Below are 18,532 nucleotides of genomic sequence, written 5' to 3'. Positions count from 1 at the left end.
TTTTTATTTGTTACATTTGTATCCCACATTTTCCCACCTATTTACAGGCTCAATGTGGCTTACATAGTACTGTAAAGGCATTCACCAATTCCGGTATGAACAAATACAGTAATGTTGAGGTAGAATAAGGTTTGTGCGTACAGACACATTAGGGAATCGTTCTATTACGTATTGTGTTGACATTGTAAGTAGTATACTATTGCATACTTTGTATTCTTATTTGAATATTTTTACCGCTGTAATTGCCTGTTGCTCAAGTTTGATCTATTCCTACTGTACACCGCCTTGAAGGTGCCCTTTTACTAAGCTACGTAGGCACCTACATGCGCCCAACGTGTGTAAAATTCAGAGTTACCGCCCGGCTACCGCGTGGCCCAGGTGATAATTTCATTTTTTACACGCATCCTCTCTGCGTGCCGGAAAATATATTTTCTTTTCTGGCGCGCGGTGAAAACTAGACTGTAATTGGAATTCTACATGTGTAGATAATTACCGCCTGGTTAACACAAGAGACCTTACCGCTAAGTGAATAGGTGACGGTAAGGTCTCAGACCCAAAATAGATGTGCGGCAATTTTTATTTTGCCGCATGTATATTTTCGCCAAAAGTTATTAACAAGGTCTTTATTTGCAGGCGCGCTGAAACATGGACTGGCGCGCGTCCAGTACACACCTTAGTAAAAGGACCCTTGAGTGAATTCCTTCAAAAAGGCAAATTCTAATAAATAAATACAGCATCTCTGCTTTAAGCATAGTCAAGATTGTCTCCACTGCAACTCTCTTAAGATAAGGCATCTATATAGTTCAGAGAGGGTTATAGAGAATATCCCAGCAGTGAAAATCTTGAGTTCTGGCTTCTAAATTCAAAGAAAGTTTGTCAAGACCTGTTATAAGTAACTTGTGTCGATGACTGATATTGCTGATATATCACTGCTAAATGACAGGGATGTCTTCATCTTGTGATCACCCTACAAAATATGTGCTGTGTGATAAAGAAGATGAAAGATGTACATGTGAGAAAATGTTTGGAAGCAAATAAAATGTATGTGAAATGAAATAGTAAATTGTGAGGTTTAATGGAAGGAATGGGAAAGATAGAGATGTAAAGCTGTGAATGACAAAACTACATTTGCATTGAAATAAGAGAGACTATCCATTGCAACATTCATACAATTTAAGACATTTATTTTATTTAGATTTTCTCAATTGCAACTTTCATACAATTTAAGGCATTTATTTTATTTAGATTTTGCTCACACCTTTTTCAGTAGTAGCTGAAGGTGAGTCACATTCAGGTACACTGGATATTTCTCTGTCCCAGGAGGGCTCACAATCTAAGTTTGTACCTGTGACAATGGAGGATTGGAGGATTAAGTGACTTGCCCAAGATCACAAGGAGCAGCAGTGGGATTTGAACTGGCCATCTCTGGGTTGCAAGACTGGTGCTCTAACCAGGGGTGTATCTGTAATGGGGCCACGGGGGCCAGGGCCCCCGTAGATTTGGCCCTGGACCCCACTACCGGCGGCCCTCGCAACCCCCCCTCCCGCCACCAACCTGCCGTCGCCTACCTTTGCTGGCGGGGGATCCCAACCCCCACCAGCCGAAGCCATCTTCCTTCATTGTTTCTTCTTTCTGAGTCTGACTCTGACGTCCTGCACGTACACAACGTGCAGGTCTGACATCCTGCAGGTTGTGTACATGCAGGACATCAGAGTCAGACTCAGAAAGAAGAAACAATGAAGGAAGACGGCTTCGGCTGGCGGGGGTTGGGATCCCCCGCCAGCAAAGGTAGACGACAGCGGGTGGAGGGTCGGCGGCGGCCTCCCCCACAACCTTCAAACGTCCCGGCAGCGCCGCTGTGCGGCTCGTGTCTGACGCTTTGGCAGAGCCTCGCACTTCTTCCCTACCTCCTGTCCCTAGTGATGTGGCACGCGAGCGGCGTCTCGGTCCCAGCACTGTGAACTACAGAGCGGGGTATGTATGCATGCAGCATTCTCTACCGGCGGTTCTCGGGCAAGATTTCCAGGAGCTTCGTACAGGGACTCGCCCCCTTTAGGTTTACAGGAGGTTAAGGGAGCCGTTCCCGGCGAGACGGTCGTCGGGCGGGCCACGGAGGAGATTCTGGCGGCAATGGCGGCGTGGGGCGGCGCTGTGGGGGGGCCAAAATGTGCCCCCTCACCTCGGCTCTGGACCCCCCTACCAGCGAAGTCCAGATACTCCCCTGGCTCTAACCACTAGGCCACTCCTCCACTCCAAGACAGATGGTAGGGGTGAGGTAGAGTGAAGTCTTCTGTCCCTGGAAAAGCAGCACTAGCCCATTAAAAGTGGCTTTTGCTATGGGACCTTTAGCCAATGTTTGAAAATAGGGAAAGTCAATACATTTTTATGTTACCTGATTAAAAGAATTTCTTCCTAAGGAGGAAGTGACGTCACGCAACGTGATGGCAGCTTAAGAACGAAGCTCCATCAGGGCGTCGAATAAAAGTGCGAAGCTCTATGGTGGAAACGCTGTCCCGAGGGGGGAAAAGTGAGTAGACATCGGCCAAATCATGCCCACGAAAAAAGGGCTTGAAAAATTTAAACTTACGGCCACCCCGGGAAGGAAAGTGGTGGAGAAGATGGCAGGACCAGAGCGGAGAGAAAATAAAATGGCGGAGGCTCCAGCGGAGAGGAGATCGGGGAGTGCGGAAAGGTGGAATCCGACAGACAGGAGTCCCAGGATGGAGACAGAGGCGGCGGCGGAGCCGAGAGGAGGGATGGAGGAGGGGAGCATGGACAAGATGGCGGCGCCTCTGAGCAACATAGGAGCAGAGCTTATTGTGGGACCCAAGCAGGAGGAAGGAGCAGGCAGAAATAATTTCTTCCTGGCCTAATGTCATATACTTCAAAATGCAAAATAAAGTTTTTAAATGTGTTACATTAATTCCAGTAGAAAGTAATAGCAGGTGGGTGGCTGGGAAAGCACTGTAGCTTTGGCATACAGCAAATATTTTTAGAGCTGAGGGATGCCAGCTGTGAATAAAAGGAGCTCATGTTTGTCTTTGTGTGAATGAGTGTTCTTGGACATGTCTGTGGCCAGAGTAAGTATTGATGGAGTGTCTTTGCTGACTTCTCCATCCAGTCTTTTTTTTTTTTTCAAGCCATGACACTTTTCTTTTTTTTTTTTGCTAAACCTCTTCAACAGTTTCTATTTGGCAAAACCCAGATATTTCCCACTTTTCTCCCTTTAGAAACCAAAAGGAATTTGAGTGATGGTTGCTTTGTTAGCACTGGTGTCAAACTGGTTCTGTTTTTTTAAATGTTATATTATTGTTATGCGCGGTAGAGGAATTGTGTATTTGCAGGTGAAAACAAAATGTGTGTTATAGCGCAGAGACTGGTTGTTTCTTTTGAAGCAAGTTGCACATCCTTGGTGGAGGCAGGTTCACAGGTGCTGGTAAGCAGGACCAGCCCTACTGTTTAATGACTGTCTTTTCACACTTGAGCCTGCTTTTCAGTCCCCTCCTGATTAGCATGTGTCTCTGCACATAGCCCCCTCATCTCCCACAGACAGCCCCTCCTAGTAAGCAATGGAGAGAAGGCGGCTGAGAGGTGATATGATAGAGGTTTACAAAATAATGAGCGGGATAGAGCGGACAGATGTGAAGCGTTTGTTTACGCTTTCTAACAATAATAGAACCAGGGGACACAAGATGAAATTAGAATGTGGTAGGTTTAAAACAAATCGGAGAAAGTTTTTCTTTACTCAGCGCGTAGTTAGACTCTGGAACTCATTGCCGGAGAAGGTAGTGACGGCAGCTGGCCTTGCTGAGTTTAAAGGGGGTCTGGACAGATTTCTGAAGGAAAGTCCATTGATCGTTATTAAATTTTGGGGGGTTTTGCCAGGTTCTTGGGGCCTGGATTGGCCGCTGTCGGAGACGGAGTGCTGGGCTTGATGGACCTTTGGTCTTTTCCCAGCCTGGCAGTGCTTATGTGCTTAATGAGACCCTCTTATCTTAGCCTGTGCCTTCTCCTTGCCAGCAAAGCTTTCTACTACCTGTCAAGTATAATTGGGCCTTATCTAAAAATAGTGTCCTCCTCTCTGCTGACAGTCATGAGAGGATGGAAGAAGTTACAAACACAAATGGGAAGTGTATGGGAGAAAATAGACTGCTTGTTAGTGTGCAGTAGGCCTGGGATGGACAGTAAAACCCCCTGACAGTCAGGGTACTGGCCTCAAGTAGGAAATACAGTGAGCATGGTACTGCAGTGATCATAGGAGCCTACTCTGTGGGTGCTTGAGCACCCCCAATATTGAAAAACATTCCTTGTATGTGTCCAGGGAGGGGTTATTTCCACTGGGCTTAGCACCCCCAATAATTTTCAAAAGTTGACTCCTATGGCAATGATGTACTTTGAATGGTTGTATGCAATCCTTTTCAAACTATCTTAAACAGCTCAACTTTGTACGCAGATGTACCATTATGGCCCGGAGCCTCTCTTCAACCATGATTCTTATATTTGAGTGCTAACTAGTGGGGGCTTTGGAGTTTGGTTGCAAGCAAACATTTTCCACGGAATTCTATATAGTGTGACTTAAGTTGTGCGCACAAATCCAGTAGCACAACTTAATTAGTTAACAAGCCCATCAGCACCAATAATTGCCACTTTGTAAGTAATTATTGACACTAACTGGCATTAATTAGAATTTACGTACAGAACTGTCTAAGCGTATTCTATAACATGATGTGCGTAAATTCTAAGTCACATATTTGAAAAGGGGTGTGGCCATGGGCATTTCGAAAATCTGTGCGCCTGGTTATAGAATACACCCAGTACGTGCGTAACTTAGGCGTCGGTATTTATACCAAGTTTTACTTGGTGTAACTGCCCATGACTACATTTAGTCGCAAAGATGGGCACTCGGCGTATTCTATAAACTACGTGGACATTTAGGCTTAAATTTAGATGTACTTTATAGAATATGCCAGTGGCGTTCCTAGGGGGGCTGACATCCGGGGCGGATCGGCGATGCGCCCCGCCCCCCGGATGCAGCGCCCCCCCGGAACAATGCGACGCCCCCCCGGCGAAAGAACCCCCCCCCGGGTGCACACCGCTGGGGGGGGTGCCGCGCGCCTGCTGGCTCTTCGTTTTCATGCACCCTCTGCCCCGGAACAGGAAGTAACCTGTTCCGGGGCAAAGGGAGCATGAAAACGAAGAGCCGACAGGTGCGCGTCAACCCCCCCCCCCCCCCCAGCGGCATGCACCCGGGGCGGACCGCCCCCACCGCCCCCCCCCCCCTTGGTACGCCACTGGAATATGCCTAGTCATATTTCATTTTGGTGCTGATATTTGGGCGTCATGTATAGAATCTAGTCCTTTATGACATCAATTAAACAGAAAGATTCTTGTACCCACTCCAAGAAGATGATCAGCTGTTATACTGTGTTACATAGAAATCCAGTATGTGGAATCTTCAGACGATTTTTAAGCAGCAAAGCAAATGTTACAAAGGAAATAGAAGTGAATAGAGTTCATTCCGTTCCTCCAGAGCTCATAACTTGCACAAGCCTTTGGGAATGTTGCTTAGAAATTTCAGTCTTTTGTGCTCTTTCTCTCCTGCATGCTCTTCACTGGAACAGCCTCAGTTGACATTAAAAAGCTGGTGGCAGGTATGGCACATTCTATTTCCATTTATAAGTGAGCTCCCCTCAAGGAATCCCCCCCCCCCCCCTCGTGTGGACTGTAGCATTGGGTCTGAGCAATGAGTCTGTGTTCTGTGTCCCTCTGAAATACTCAGGTGTACCTGGGGGTCAGGACATTAAATAAGTTTTCCCTTTTCACAGTGGCAGGGTTTTGAATTTCTTAACAGGACACAAATACAAGGCTGCAGTGTTACATCTATCAAATGCCCTTGGAAGCAAACTGAAGTTTTTACTGTAAAAGGTTTTTGTATTTTGTAACAAAACTGCGCCAAGGGGCCCTTTTACTAAAGCTTAGCATTTGTTAATGGACATTTGCATATGCGAAGTGCCACGTGGCCCCATAAATATAAAATAGGATTGCAGCATGTAGCATGCGCCAATTCTTTTAGCGTGTCCTAAGCTTCAGTAAAAGGACCTTTAAATAATTGTTTAAATACTGATTTGAAAATTGTGTGGTTTTATAGGAATATATCAGTAAGGAAAGTGTAGATCTCTTTGTGCTGTGATTTAGGTACATCTGTGTCAATAGTATTGTTTTTAGCTCCTCTCTCCCACCCCCTTCCACGCATGGCAATAGTCTTCTGAACAAAAAGTATAGATTATGGTTCCCTCCAGAATTTGGCAGAAGTGTAGCCTTGGGGCCAGCCTGTAGATTTCACTCTTCACAGATGACTGAGACTTCTTCCCTCCAGTGACGTTCCTAGGGTGGGTGACACCCGGGGCGGATCGCCGATGCGCCCCCCCCCCCCACTGGGTGGAGCGCAACCCCCCACCCCCGGCGAAAGGACACCCCCTCTCCCCTGGTGAAAGGACACCTCCCCCGGGTGCATTTTTACCTGCTGGGGGGGGTGCCGCGCGCCTGTCGGCTTCGCTCGTTCCCTGCTCCCTCTGCCACGGAACAGGAAGTAACCTGTTCCGGGGCAGAGGGAGCACGGAACGAGCGGAGCCAACAGGCTCGTGGCACCCCCCCCCACACCCCCCCCCCAGCAGCATGCACCTGGGGCGGACCGCACCCACCGCACCCCTCCCCCCTTGGTACGCCACTGCTTCCCTCTTAAAAGCAGTTAATTTGGGCACTTTTCCTATGATCCTTTCCCAACTCTTCTTGTTCTGTAGTGGAATTTTAACTCCTCCACTTTCCTTTCCTACGTTAGGGAGAAGTTATCAATGTGAGCTACCATTAAGACGTGTTATTTTACTGTTAACCCAGTTATTAGTAACTAGGTTTAGCATGAGTTAGTAGTAAAATAACATGCCTTAATGGTAGGCCACATTGTTAATGTCCCCTCTTAATGTGAAGAGTTTCACTCTCTGGAAACCAGAGATATTGTGATGTCATAATGCCTCATTCTACCAGTGTCTAAGAACCAACCTCATCAGTGATGTCACAATGGCTTGATTGCCCTACACTTGGCTCACTTTTATTACATTTAGCAGTGATTTTGATTTCTAGAGACATTGCTTTTTTCTTTAATTAAGGGGAAAGTTACCAACAAGGGCTACTCCTAAGATGGGTTATTTTACTGTTAACCCCCAGTTATTAGTAACTAGGAGGGAAGTTATCAATGTGGGTTATTGTTAAGGCATGGTTTTTTTTTACTGTTAACCCCAGTTATTAGTAACTAGGTCTTATTGTATAAAATGGAACCTTTGCCAAAACTTGTTAAAGGTATCCCACGTTGATAACTGAACTCCTTAATCACTATTCTGTTGGTGGCAGTGGAGTTGGAGATGAAGACGAGGACTGAATAGAATGTGGGGTAGATGTTAAATACAGAATAGTGGTGATGCCTTTTATGAGGTGGTTCAGTTGTCTACCATGTTCTGCAGTGTGCTAAACTGAGCTCATAGAGAACAAGCCTTTGAATAATGTTCTAACATCCAATCATGTCTGAACCCTATTGTGAAATTTTGTGACATAATTATAGTTAACACATAATGTTCCTGTGCTGTGGCAAGTGCCTTTCTCAACTTGGTATTCTAATCTGCACGTCCCTTCTTCGCATGGGGACTGAGAAGGCTCCTTCCTGATGCATCTTAGAGTCCCAAGGTCTTGTGCATGGCACTTGTGTCTTATGCATCATCAGTGGAACTCAGTTGTTTTCAGTCACTCCTGCAGGATTTTAACCTTTTGTTCTCTCTCTCTGCTTCTAGTGGCTTGGTTTGCCTTTGACACTAGCTCAGCTCATTCCGACATTATCTTCTCCAATGACAACCTCACAGTTACCTGCAACAGCTACGACGATAGGGTAGTCTTGGGGAAAACTGGTTTTTCCAAGGGGATCCATTACTGGGAGCTGACGATCGACCGTTATGATAACCATCCAGATCCCGCCTTTGGCGTGGCCCGCTTGGACGTGGTAAAGGATATGATGTTAGGGAAAGATGACAAGGCTTGGGCCATGTACGTGGACAACAACAGGAGCTGGTTCATGCACAATAACTCCCACACTAACAGGTAAACATGTGCCTGGTAGGAAGCTGTTCTTCCAACTGAACCGACTAACTGATCAGCAGGGCTGCTGAGAGGGGGGGCAGGGGGGACAAAATTCCCCGGGCCCAGGCCTCGAAGGGGGCCCGGCGCCGTGGTCCCCTCCACCCGCACCCCTCCATCCACCACCAGGCCGGGCCTCCCTGAATTCAAATCATAGCGCCTCATCTTGATCTCCGTGTGAAAGAAGCGCAGCAGCAGCAGTCTGCAGATCGCCTCCCTTCGGGCCTTCCCTCCCTGTGTCCCACCTTCGTCTGACATAACTTGCGCGAGGGTGGGACACAGGGAGGGAAGGCCCGAAGGGAGGCGATCTGCAGACTGCCGCTGCTGCGCTTCTTTCACACGGAGCGAGGTCGAGGTGAGGCACTATGATTTGAATTCAGGGGGGCCCAGCCCGGTGGTGGATGGAGGGGGGGCGACGACGACTACGACCTCCAGAGGGGTGGTGGGGGCCTAGCCTAGTCTCTCGGCAGCCCTGCTGATCAATACTATGTACTGTTGGTTGAAAGTCGTGAAAATCCTGGGTCTTTGCATTTCATAAGACTTACTTAACTTTGAGACCTTAGGGTGCCAAGTCAAAGGCATAGCAGCAGGAGAATGTCTCAAAGGAGGCTCAGCTGGGTGGTCTCTGTGAATACCAAACAAAATGTAGGCTAATATAAAATTGATATCTTCAAATGTAGATGCAATCCATTGCCTAATACAAAGAACGAAGATACTGAACTTTCTAAACATCCAAAGCAGGATTGCTTTATTTTGCAAGACACCTGTTTAAATACTGTTGAGCACAAAAAGCAAAATAGATTGGGTAGTGAATTAGAATTTTCTGCACCTGTGTATCAGTATCATTAAAGAGGAGTGGCAGAACTGATACACAAAAGAACCTCCTTTGAGATTCACTCCGTTTTAGAATGGGTCAAATTGTCAGGAATTTGGACAAACGTGATATCTGGTATACAAGAAATTGTAGGCCTGTCAGTGAATTGGACATGGGGGCCCTAATTTTACAACCGGGCACCTTTGTGAAATGTCCCAAAACGTGCCTATTTTATACCTCTTTTATAAAGACAGTCAAAAATGGATCACCAGCACTGAGTAATGCCAGAAATCCAGAGTAAGATTTACAAATAATATTACTAAAATAGCACCATAAGGATCCACTACTCAATGTAATGGAGGATCTTCGTAAAGAGAGGAATCACAGATGACGTGATAAGGCTCAATTATCAGTATAATCGTCAGTCCAATCCACTCATATTCCCAATGTGCGGAACGTGCCCCAAAACTTCACAAAGTCATTTTTATAATAAATAAAACAAAACTCACACTTATCTGTTTCCCATCATTTCTTCTACAACAGATGTAGTCCAAAGATGAAGCAAAAGCTCTTTGAAGGTTTCTTCGAACGCTAATCATAAAATATATTAAGTTAGTCCAATAAAAAAGGTTTCATCTTATTTTCTTTTCTATGTTTTGATTTTTTTCTATTTATTGCCAAAAGAGGGTAATTTTATAATCGAGTGCACATGTAAATAATATGCAAATACTTTTCCCAGTGTGGGTACTGGCAAATTTTCTAAACAACAGTAATCTAATATAATCTAATTGAAAGATTTATATACCACAGAATCCAAAAGGTCCTAAGCGCTTTACAATATTTAAATACTTACTATTCAAAATGTAAGCCACAAACACAATAACCTAAAATAAAAAAAAATACAGATATAAATTATAGCCTAATAATTACACAGACAAGAATTTCTCAGAAAGATAAGTTTTCAGTCTTTTTCTAGAAGAATGATAAGAACCAACTAACCTAAGTGCCAAAAGCAAATCATTCCAAACTGAAGCAGAAAAAGTGGTGAAAGAAGCTTTCCAATGCTTACTGTACCTTAAACTTATAGGAGAAGGATAGAACAGTAATTAACGATTTTTAGAATGATGTATATTATTAAAAGAAAATAAATTCAATTGATTGACCAGAGAATCTGGAGCCAGAACCATTCATTGCCTTATAACATTCTTGCATGCACCGGAAGCCAATAAAGAGTACTCAACAATGGGGAAACTCTGTCAATATGCAGGTACTTCCACTTTGAAAATGATCCAGGAAAATTTGTGTCTTTGTGCATTATGAAGTGTGTGCTGGGGCCAGCTGGGAAATTTATGGAGGGCATGACATCAAAGTCTGTGGAAAAGAGTGGACTAACACTGTCTGACAGGGGACTTCTAGCTGGCCTGTCCCTGCAGTTCTTTCACTTTTTCTGTCTTTCCATCTGATTTTTATTCTTTTTCATTTTCACTTTTGCTTTCATGTAGTGAATACAAAGAGGAGCTTGGGTCTCTTATTGTCTTGTGCATTCTGCTGCCTGATCTTATCTTTTTGTTGTTTGCTCCATTTTTCATGTAGAACGGAGGGGGGAATAGCCAAAGGTGCCACAATAGGAGTCCTCTTGGACTTTACCAGGAGAAGTTTGACGTTCTCCATCAATGAAGACCAGCAGGGTCCAGTGGCCTTTGAAAACTTGGAGGGCCTCTTCTTCCCAGCCGTCAGCCTGAACAGGAATGTCCAGGTATCGTGTATTTAGCCTGATAATTTATCTGGACTGTTTCACAACAGCAGGCCAGCTGGTCTTGGCTGCCAGTGAGTTTGGCCATACTGTTTTGTGCACATGGGGGCTAATTTTGTAGTAGGGCATCTATATCAGAATTTGAAAGGGCACGTGCTGTATTTTAAGCTTACTTTATAAAGGCAACATGCTTCTGAGAACTAGGTCCAAGAGTGCACCAGTCCTCATGTGCAAGTTTATACCTGCTCTGAAATTATAAATGCGTGCATGTTCTCCACAAAAAAAAAAAACGTACTTACAATGTAATTCCACCTCTGCTATGCCAATCATGTGCCCCCAGCAAAGCCTGCTTATGGTGCATGCATACGTACACCTGGAGGGGAATTTTTGAAAGAACGTCCAAGTCAGAATTGGGATGTCCTGCTCATAACATCCAAAAACTACATCCATCTCATAGCCATTTTTGAATAGGAAAAACGACAGGATTGCCTGTTCAAAAATATGTGAGAAGGACGTTAACGCCAAAAATGCACATCTAGCATCATTTCTACAAAATGGCCTGACAGACGTCCCTGCAGAGTAGAGGGACAGCCTAGTGGTCAGTGCAGTGGACTTTAAACAACAGGACCAAGGTACAAATCCCACCTTAATTCCTTTCTATGTTACTGTGAGCTCTCCAGGACCAGATAAAAACCTACTGTACCTAAAGGTACACCTCTACATTAGCCATCACGCTTACAGGTGTCTTATAAATTCAGGTACAATAGGTATTTCTGTGTTCCAGGAAGCCTCGCGTACGTTACAGAAATAAGAACTAAAGTGGGAGTTATTTCTGGGTTGTCGACACTATGAAAAATTGTGCAGAGGTGACTAGCGTAATAATTAGGTACATCTATACAAGCACTTATGAACACTAGTCAATCATGAGCTTATCAAGACTGTTGTAGTATTTTACTTTTGCAAGGAGAAAACCCTCAGAAACCTATTGAATTTGCATAAATCCAAGGTTTACAATGGCAGGACTTATATGCTGTTATTAAGTTTCTATTATTGGAAAAAAACTCCTTGTGTTTGCTTTATTGCTTTAAGCTAAGTGCAATTGTTTTTTTTGTCCTGCCGCTATTGCATACAGTGTAATCAAAATTTAAGATGCACACTTATTGAGACACATTTTGAGTCTAACAAGTTGAAAAGCAATAAAGCAAACACAAGGAGTTTTCCTCAATGATAGAAACTTAACAACATCGAGGAAGGGGTGATCCACCTGGGTGGATGAACATTAACTCCCACAAAAACACAACTGTCAAAAGGAAGTGGACCAATGACTCCAGGGAAACGGGATACTGGTATAAAAAGTAACGCTTTATTCACAGACTCGACGCAGTACTGTGTTTCGGCCACAGGCGTGCCTCAGGAGTCTTAGGAGATCCTTGATACTCGAAAGCAATCTCAATATCGGGTGGTCTTGATAAAGACCTTTGGTATATTACAGAAGCTATAGCGTCTCTGTGTAGTACTGTGTCGAGTCTGTGAATAAAACGTTACTTTTTATACCAATATCCCGTTTCCCTGGAGTCATTGGTCCACTTCCCACTTCCTTTTGACAGAAACTTAACAACAGCATATAAGTCCTGCCATTGTAAACCTAGGATTTATGCAAATCCAATAGGTTTCTGAGGGTTTTCTCCTTGCAAAAGTAAAATACTACAACAGTCTTGATAAGCTCATGATTGACTAGTGTTCATAAGTGCTTGTATAGTTATTTCTGGGTCCCATTGTTCAAAGTCCATTGCACAGACCTCTAGGCTACTTGCTTGCTGCTCTATTAAGGAGAGGCTATAATATCTGAAACTGTCATAAAGCCTGTTATCCACTGCCATTTTCACTTCTTAGGGGAGTGGGTCATTAACTAATGGGAGATTAAGGAAGGGTCATGCCTTCATCCCTCCAGCGGTCTGCTGCTCAATCAGAACAATTTTTTGTACCTGGATGTGGTTGAAACAGGTCTACATTAAAAAAAAAAGTCCTCCTTTTTCAACTTGGACAATTCTTCCTAATTTTGGTCCCTCTTAGTCCCACCCAAAACACACCTCCAACATTCCCCCATGCTATTTGAATGAACTGCAGTGTAAAACGTCCAAATTCTGCCTTTTGAAACTTGTGATTTGGACGTTTCCGGCAGATGGACAGTTTTTTGGCCATTTTGAAACGTCCATCTGCTTTGAAAATGAGCAGATGGACAGTCCAGTGTTTTCAGCAAATGTACTTCTTTGTGTGTATATCCATACGGTTTTATGAGTCATTTTCCACATGTAAAATATCTTTATACAGGGAAGATTCTTTATAAAATTACCCCCATGTGTCTGATTTGTTAGGTTTTCACTCAGTGCACTGTAATGGAAATTTAAAAGCATCTGTGCATCACCAGGTGCAGCGTATCATCATTGTGTTACAGTCTGAATGTCGGCAGTGCAGTAATTACATAACATGTAGAGTCAATAAGGAGAAATGCACATCAAAATCAAAAACCTTCAGGTGACCCATTTGTGCCTCCTGTTAGTCCCTGGTGTTAATATAGAAACAAATATTTTCCAGAGAAAGGAAAATGATAAAACTAGAGGACATGAATTGAGGTTGCAGGGTGGTAGACTTAGGAGTAATGTCAGGAAATTATTTTTCACGGAGAGGGTGGTTGGGGCCTGGAATGCTCTTCTGAAGGAGGTGGTGGAGAAAATACCGGTGACGGAATTTCAAAAAGGCGTGGGATGAACACAGAGGATCTATAATTAGAAAATGAATGGTATAAAAAAACAAAACTTAAATGGTTGCTTGTGTGTTTGCATGTCGAGTAGCGCTTAGATGGCGGCTCCAGTTGTGAAGAACTAGGCTGGTGCTGGGCAAGCTTGTATGGTTTGGGTCCCGTATATGGCAATCCGGTTTAGGATGGGCTGGAGAGAGTTTTCATCAGAAACTCTAGTAATCTGGAACATGAGGACAATGCTGGGCAGACTTTTACAGTCTGTGTCCTGCAAATGATAAGACGGATTTGGATAGGCTGGAGTGGGCTTCGATGGCGAATTCAGTAGTTGGAACCTAAGGATAGAACCGGGCGAACTTCTATGATCTATGTCGCAGAAATGCCAGAGAGACAGTGATCAAGTATTCTATATCACGTTCATTGTTGGTTTAATCATGGCTGGATGGACTGTTCAGGTCCTTATCTGCCGTCATTTACTATGTTGCTGTGTTCATCGTATCTGCTCAGTTCACCAACCAAATCTGTCTTTGCTGCTGCACTTTGAGGATAATACAGAGATCTTTATGAGCATTTGTCTGTAGTGCAGAAGATTTATGATTCTTCCAGAAGAAAAGCGTGGTAGAGTTAAAAGCTGTACAAAGATGCCAGTTCTGGCAAGTGTTACCCAACTGCTGCTATTAAGCTAAGCAGTCTGTGGGGTCAGCACCTCATTATCAGCCAGTACCCTGAGCATATTAAGCCATCTCGAATTATTAATTCTACCAAACACCTCTCCCAGTCAATAATTTGGACAGTGCAGATAAGTCTCTCTTGCAGTGATTATTATTAGATTCTTGATTATACTTCCTTTCTGTAGTAAAATCAAAGTGGTTTACATACTACGTTTAGGTACTTTTCCTATACCCAGAGGGCTTACAATTGGAGTTTTTGTACCTGAGGCAGTGGAGGTTTAAGTGATTTGCCCAGTCGCAAGGAGCCACTGTGGGAATTGAATCTGCTTCTCCCCATTTGAGCTCACTGCAGTCTCTATTGATGAGGCTTAGGGAAATTCTTCATTAATAATCTGTGATGGGCAGAAAAAAAATATAGGAAATTACTACTACTACTATTTAGCATTTCTATAGCGCTACAAGGCATACGCAGCGCTGCACAAACATAGAAGAAAGACAGTCCCTGCTCAAAGAGCTTACAATCTAATAGACAAAAAATAAATAAAGTAAGCAAATCAAATCAATTAATGTGAACGGGAAGGAAGAGAGGAGGGTAGGTGGAGGCGAGTGGTTACAAGTGGTTACGAGTCAAAAGCAATGTTAAAGAGGTGGGCTTTCAGTCTAGATTTAAATTCTAACTTACTTTTATTTTGGAATAAAACATTAAAGTTATTAGCTGTCACTTGGATAAAACTAACCCCCCTGTTTACTAAGCTGCACTAGTGGATGCTGTGCATTAATGCCAACTTTGAATGGGCTGTGTTGGCATTGCTGTGCGGCTTAGTAAATGGGGGGGGGGGGGTAAATGTTCCTCATAATATTGAAATTGATCCGTGATAAATTTCTGAGCATTCCCTGATGCTCTTAAATACTTAGCTTCGTAATCCCTCTCCAGACCTCTGTGAACATCTCAAAAGTCTCAGCATTAGTGCATGTTCCTTGCTCATAAATCTTTATCACCTCTCTTTGAACCCTTGTTAACTGGTCATTACTTTTCTTATGATTAGAATTATTTCCCATTATGAAGAGGAGGGCTTACCAGCCTTTTTTGTGACACCACCGAAGATAAACAGATCAGGTAGAACCAAGTCAAGGAGGACAACAACCATAAATGGCACAGAGCAAACAATAATCCTATATAATAATTTGCACCTCCAACATTCTACGTCTGGATGCCTGGGTTCGTAACATCCATTCCCACTCATTGCCCCGCCCTTGCGTCAAAACGTAATAACATCAGAGGGCGGAACAATGAGGGGGAAGGGAATGCTGGAACCATGCTTTTCATCAGCACCGTGTCCTCCTGCAATGTTCAAATTACAAGAGATGATGAAATCTCATTTCAGGAGCTACATCCCCTCCCAGTATCTGCCTGTTACTAGGATGTGTCCTTTTCTGTTGTTCATTGAGCGGGAGCTCCTACCCCTGATGTAGACTGTCCAGAGTTTATTTTGTGAGTAAATAGTCATTATGTTTTTTGCAGGTGACCCTTCACACCGGTTTGCCAATCCCTGAATTCTACACAAGAGCGTCCATGCAGCCTTAAGCCGCGAGAAGCCAGTGCAAGTCAACGTAGATGGTTTATTTTCTTCAAGATAAGACCTCGCAGCAGCAGTAACAGCAACAACAACATTATTGTTGGTTAATTCTTAATTAGAGACCAGAGAAAAACCAAAAGCAGAAGTCAGAGCAAACACAAACTCTTTTCTGTAACATTGTCTCCACACCTGTGCGGCTTCCGGCATTTTCTTGACATTCATTCCCAGCAGTGTTAACCTGCACTTCCGCTTTGATGTTTAGCTCTTTCAGCTGATGGCATTCATAGATATTTGAAAATGTCACTGTGTCATTTTATTTCCTCAGTGCGAGCTTTCCTTTTTCTTATAGAGATGTTATATCACTGTGTACCAGCTTAGCTGCTGCCGTGAAGCAAGGGCAATATTTCATCAAAATTCCTGCCTAAACAAAAGCTGGGCAGTGTGATGCGAAAGTATTTTTCAGTAGGCTTAAAATGACCTTCAGGGATTTGGCCCTTCCTATTGCCTTTATATGATGAATTATCCTGAAACACAGTTGCAGAGGTCCACTTGATTTCGCAGTCCAAAGAGGCAAGTGGAATATACCAAACATTTAGAAGGTATTCTTATGTGTTAAAGTGTTTCAAAGTTCCTGTGAGTTCGGCAAGACTTGTTTAAGTCATGTTAATGAATAACGAAGTGGGCCGGTTTAGGAATCACATACTTCAGTATTGGTACTTTAGAGTGGGATCATTGTTGAGACTAGTTGAAGACTTCTTCATTTTATTTAACAGGTAGACTTTGATATTCCTGATCCCCAGACAACATTGAAATCTGGTAGAGACTGGCAAGAGGAAAGACCCTAGGACATTCAGTCACACTCTAGACCTTCTAACACCTCCTGAAAACAATGGTGCCGTATCTTATAGAGTCCGTAGTGGACCTGTTTGATAGCAGTGTGTGTATTTTTGTAGCTATAATGACACCTAGCCTTAAAAAAACACCCTATGCTGTCTTTTTTTTTTTTAATCGTCACTTTAAAGAGCATTGCTTGGGGTGTTCTGCCACAGATAATACCATGTGGGGGACCACAGAAAAACACGCTTGATCCATAAAGGGGGTTTCTGAGCCACAGTCCATGGGATTCTCTTTCTCAGGAATAAAAATGCTCATTGCCATACCTGTACATTTGTGCCTAAGATACTGCAAAAAAGAAGACCTTTCAAAAAATCATGTCTGATACAGTTGATGAAATAGTAATTTTCTGATAAGTCAGACAGTACTGTATACAGATCACGGATCAACGCTTTGCTTAGTCGTACAGAATGCATGCCGCATGTTCCTATTCTTTCGTTTCCTTGGTTGGCCAAGACCCTGTGACTTGGCTTAAGGGGCCACAGAAAGGTTGTGTTCAGCTGCCCTCATCTGCCAAGCAATTCCTAGTCTGTTACACAAGTACTCCAATAGTTAACAAAACAAAAGTCAAGTTGAACTTTACTGGAAAAGAAACACATGTAAATAGGTAATTATTTTACCGCTAATGCTAATTATATTTGGAAGATATATCCTTATTACATTATTATCCAAGTATTAAGCTGACCTAATTTATTTAATGGGTGCTATCTTTGTCACTTTTACATACTGGTTAATCACAGCTAGCGAAGAGCCCTGTTGCAGGACAGCATTGGCAGGTTGTATATTTTCTGATGTGACTCAGTGGCCGGGCCACTGTGGAATTGTTTCCCAACACATTGTAATTCCCAGTTTACTCTGGTGTTCACTATCGCTTATCTTTCAGTGATTCGTAACATGTACTTTACACTGTACTACAATGATATTAGCATACAGCTGCTGTACTAAGAAACTTGTTATGTTTGCTGTTTCAATAAATGACTTTTATGAGGGAATTCTAGTCTTGAGATGTTTTTCTTTGTTCTTTGGGGGTGAATTATACTGGATTGCGTGTTTTTTGCTTTTTGTTTTTTTGTTATTATTGTTTTAACTTTTTATTTATACATTTTTTGAAATACATCAGCAGGCTCGCTGTTAACCCTTCAGTGAGCCATGATAGCTTCACAGGATTCAGCATGGGTCAATGTAAACAAACCACAACTAATAAAAACAAAACTGAGGGTGTCTTCTACTAAGGTGCGCTCACATTTTTAGCATGCGCTAAACATTAGAGAGGCCAATGCCTTCCTATCGGTGTCTGTAACGTTTAGGGCGCACACTATAAACGTGAGCGCACCTTAGTAAAAGACCCCCCCCCCCCCCCCCCCCCCCCGCGTTCCTTTCTACTACTTTCTTACCCCCTTAATATCCAATTCTATTAACCTTCTTGTGATCCTCCCCCCCCTCCCCCCCCCCCCACAACTTGCATAATATTTTGGCCCATTTATAGCATAATCGTATCAGTAGAAATTTGGACAGGAGACCAAGGTTCTCCTGAGATTAAACTGCAGCATCCTCACTGACTGCCAGAATGTTCAGCTGAGTCACTGTATATCATGTGCCTTTTGTGATTTGGGAACTGCCTATAAAAAAATTCCAGGTGTCCGGTCAGTTTTTGGCAACAGATCAGGAAGAGACATAATTGGTACTGATGCAAGTGAGACCAAACAAGACATCTTTGTTGGGAAGAGATAGTATATAAGATTTGATAGATTACTAAAGAAATAATGTGACATTGCTTTTCAAGCTTTTAATTGTAACTTGACATCAGTGTACCTCCTTGCTACTCTGGAGAAAGCCATATTAACGTGTCATTCATGTGAAAACAAATTATTTGTTGATCAGGAAATC

General features: G+C 43.3%; 1 protein-coding gene across 3 annotated transcripts in view; it reads left to right on the top strand.

The window, feature by feature from the left end:
• TRIM9 (tripartite motif containing 9) overlaps nt 1-17,554 on the top strand; it is a 137,102-nt gene extending 119,548 nt beyond the window's left edge. For all 3 annotated transcript variants that reach the window (XM_030214502.1, XM_030214501.1, XM_030214500.1), the window contains 3 exons: nt 7,839-8,142; nt 10,586-10,748; nt 15,697-17,554. In XM_030214502.1, the coding sequence (XP_030070362.1) occupies nt 7,839-8,142; nt 10,586-10,748; nt 15,697-15,759 (530 nt within the window). In that variant the 3' untranslated portion in view covers nt 15,760-17,554. The remainder of the gene's footprint in view (nt 1-7,838; nt 8,143-10,585; nt 10,749-15,696) is intronic.
• Nucleotides 17,555-18,532: the final 978 nt, after the last annotated feature.

The sequence above is a fragment of the Microcaecilia unicolor genome, chromosome 9 (assembly GCF_901765095.1).
Source record: "Microcaecilia unicolor chromosome 9, aMicUni1.1, whole genome shotgun sequence".
In the NCBI taxonomy this organism is placed as follows: domain Eukaryota; kingdom Metazoa; phylum Chordata; class Amphibia; order Gymnophiona; family Siphonopidae; genus Microcaecilia; species Microcaecilia unicolor.
The sequence above is the reverse complement of the archived record's forward strand: the minus strand, read 5'-3'. Positions and strand labels throughout refer to the sequence as shown.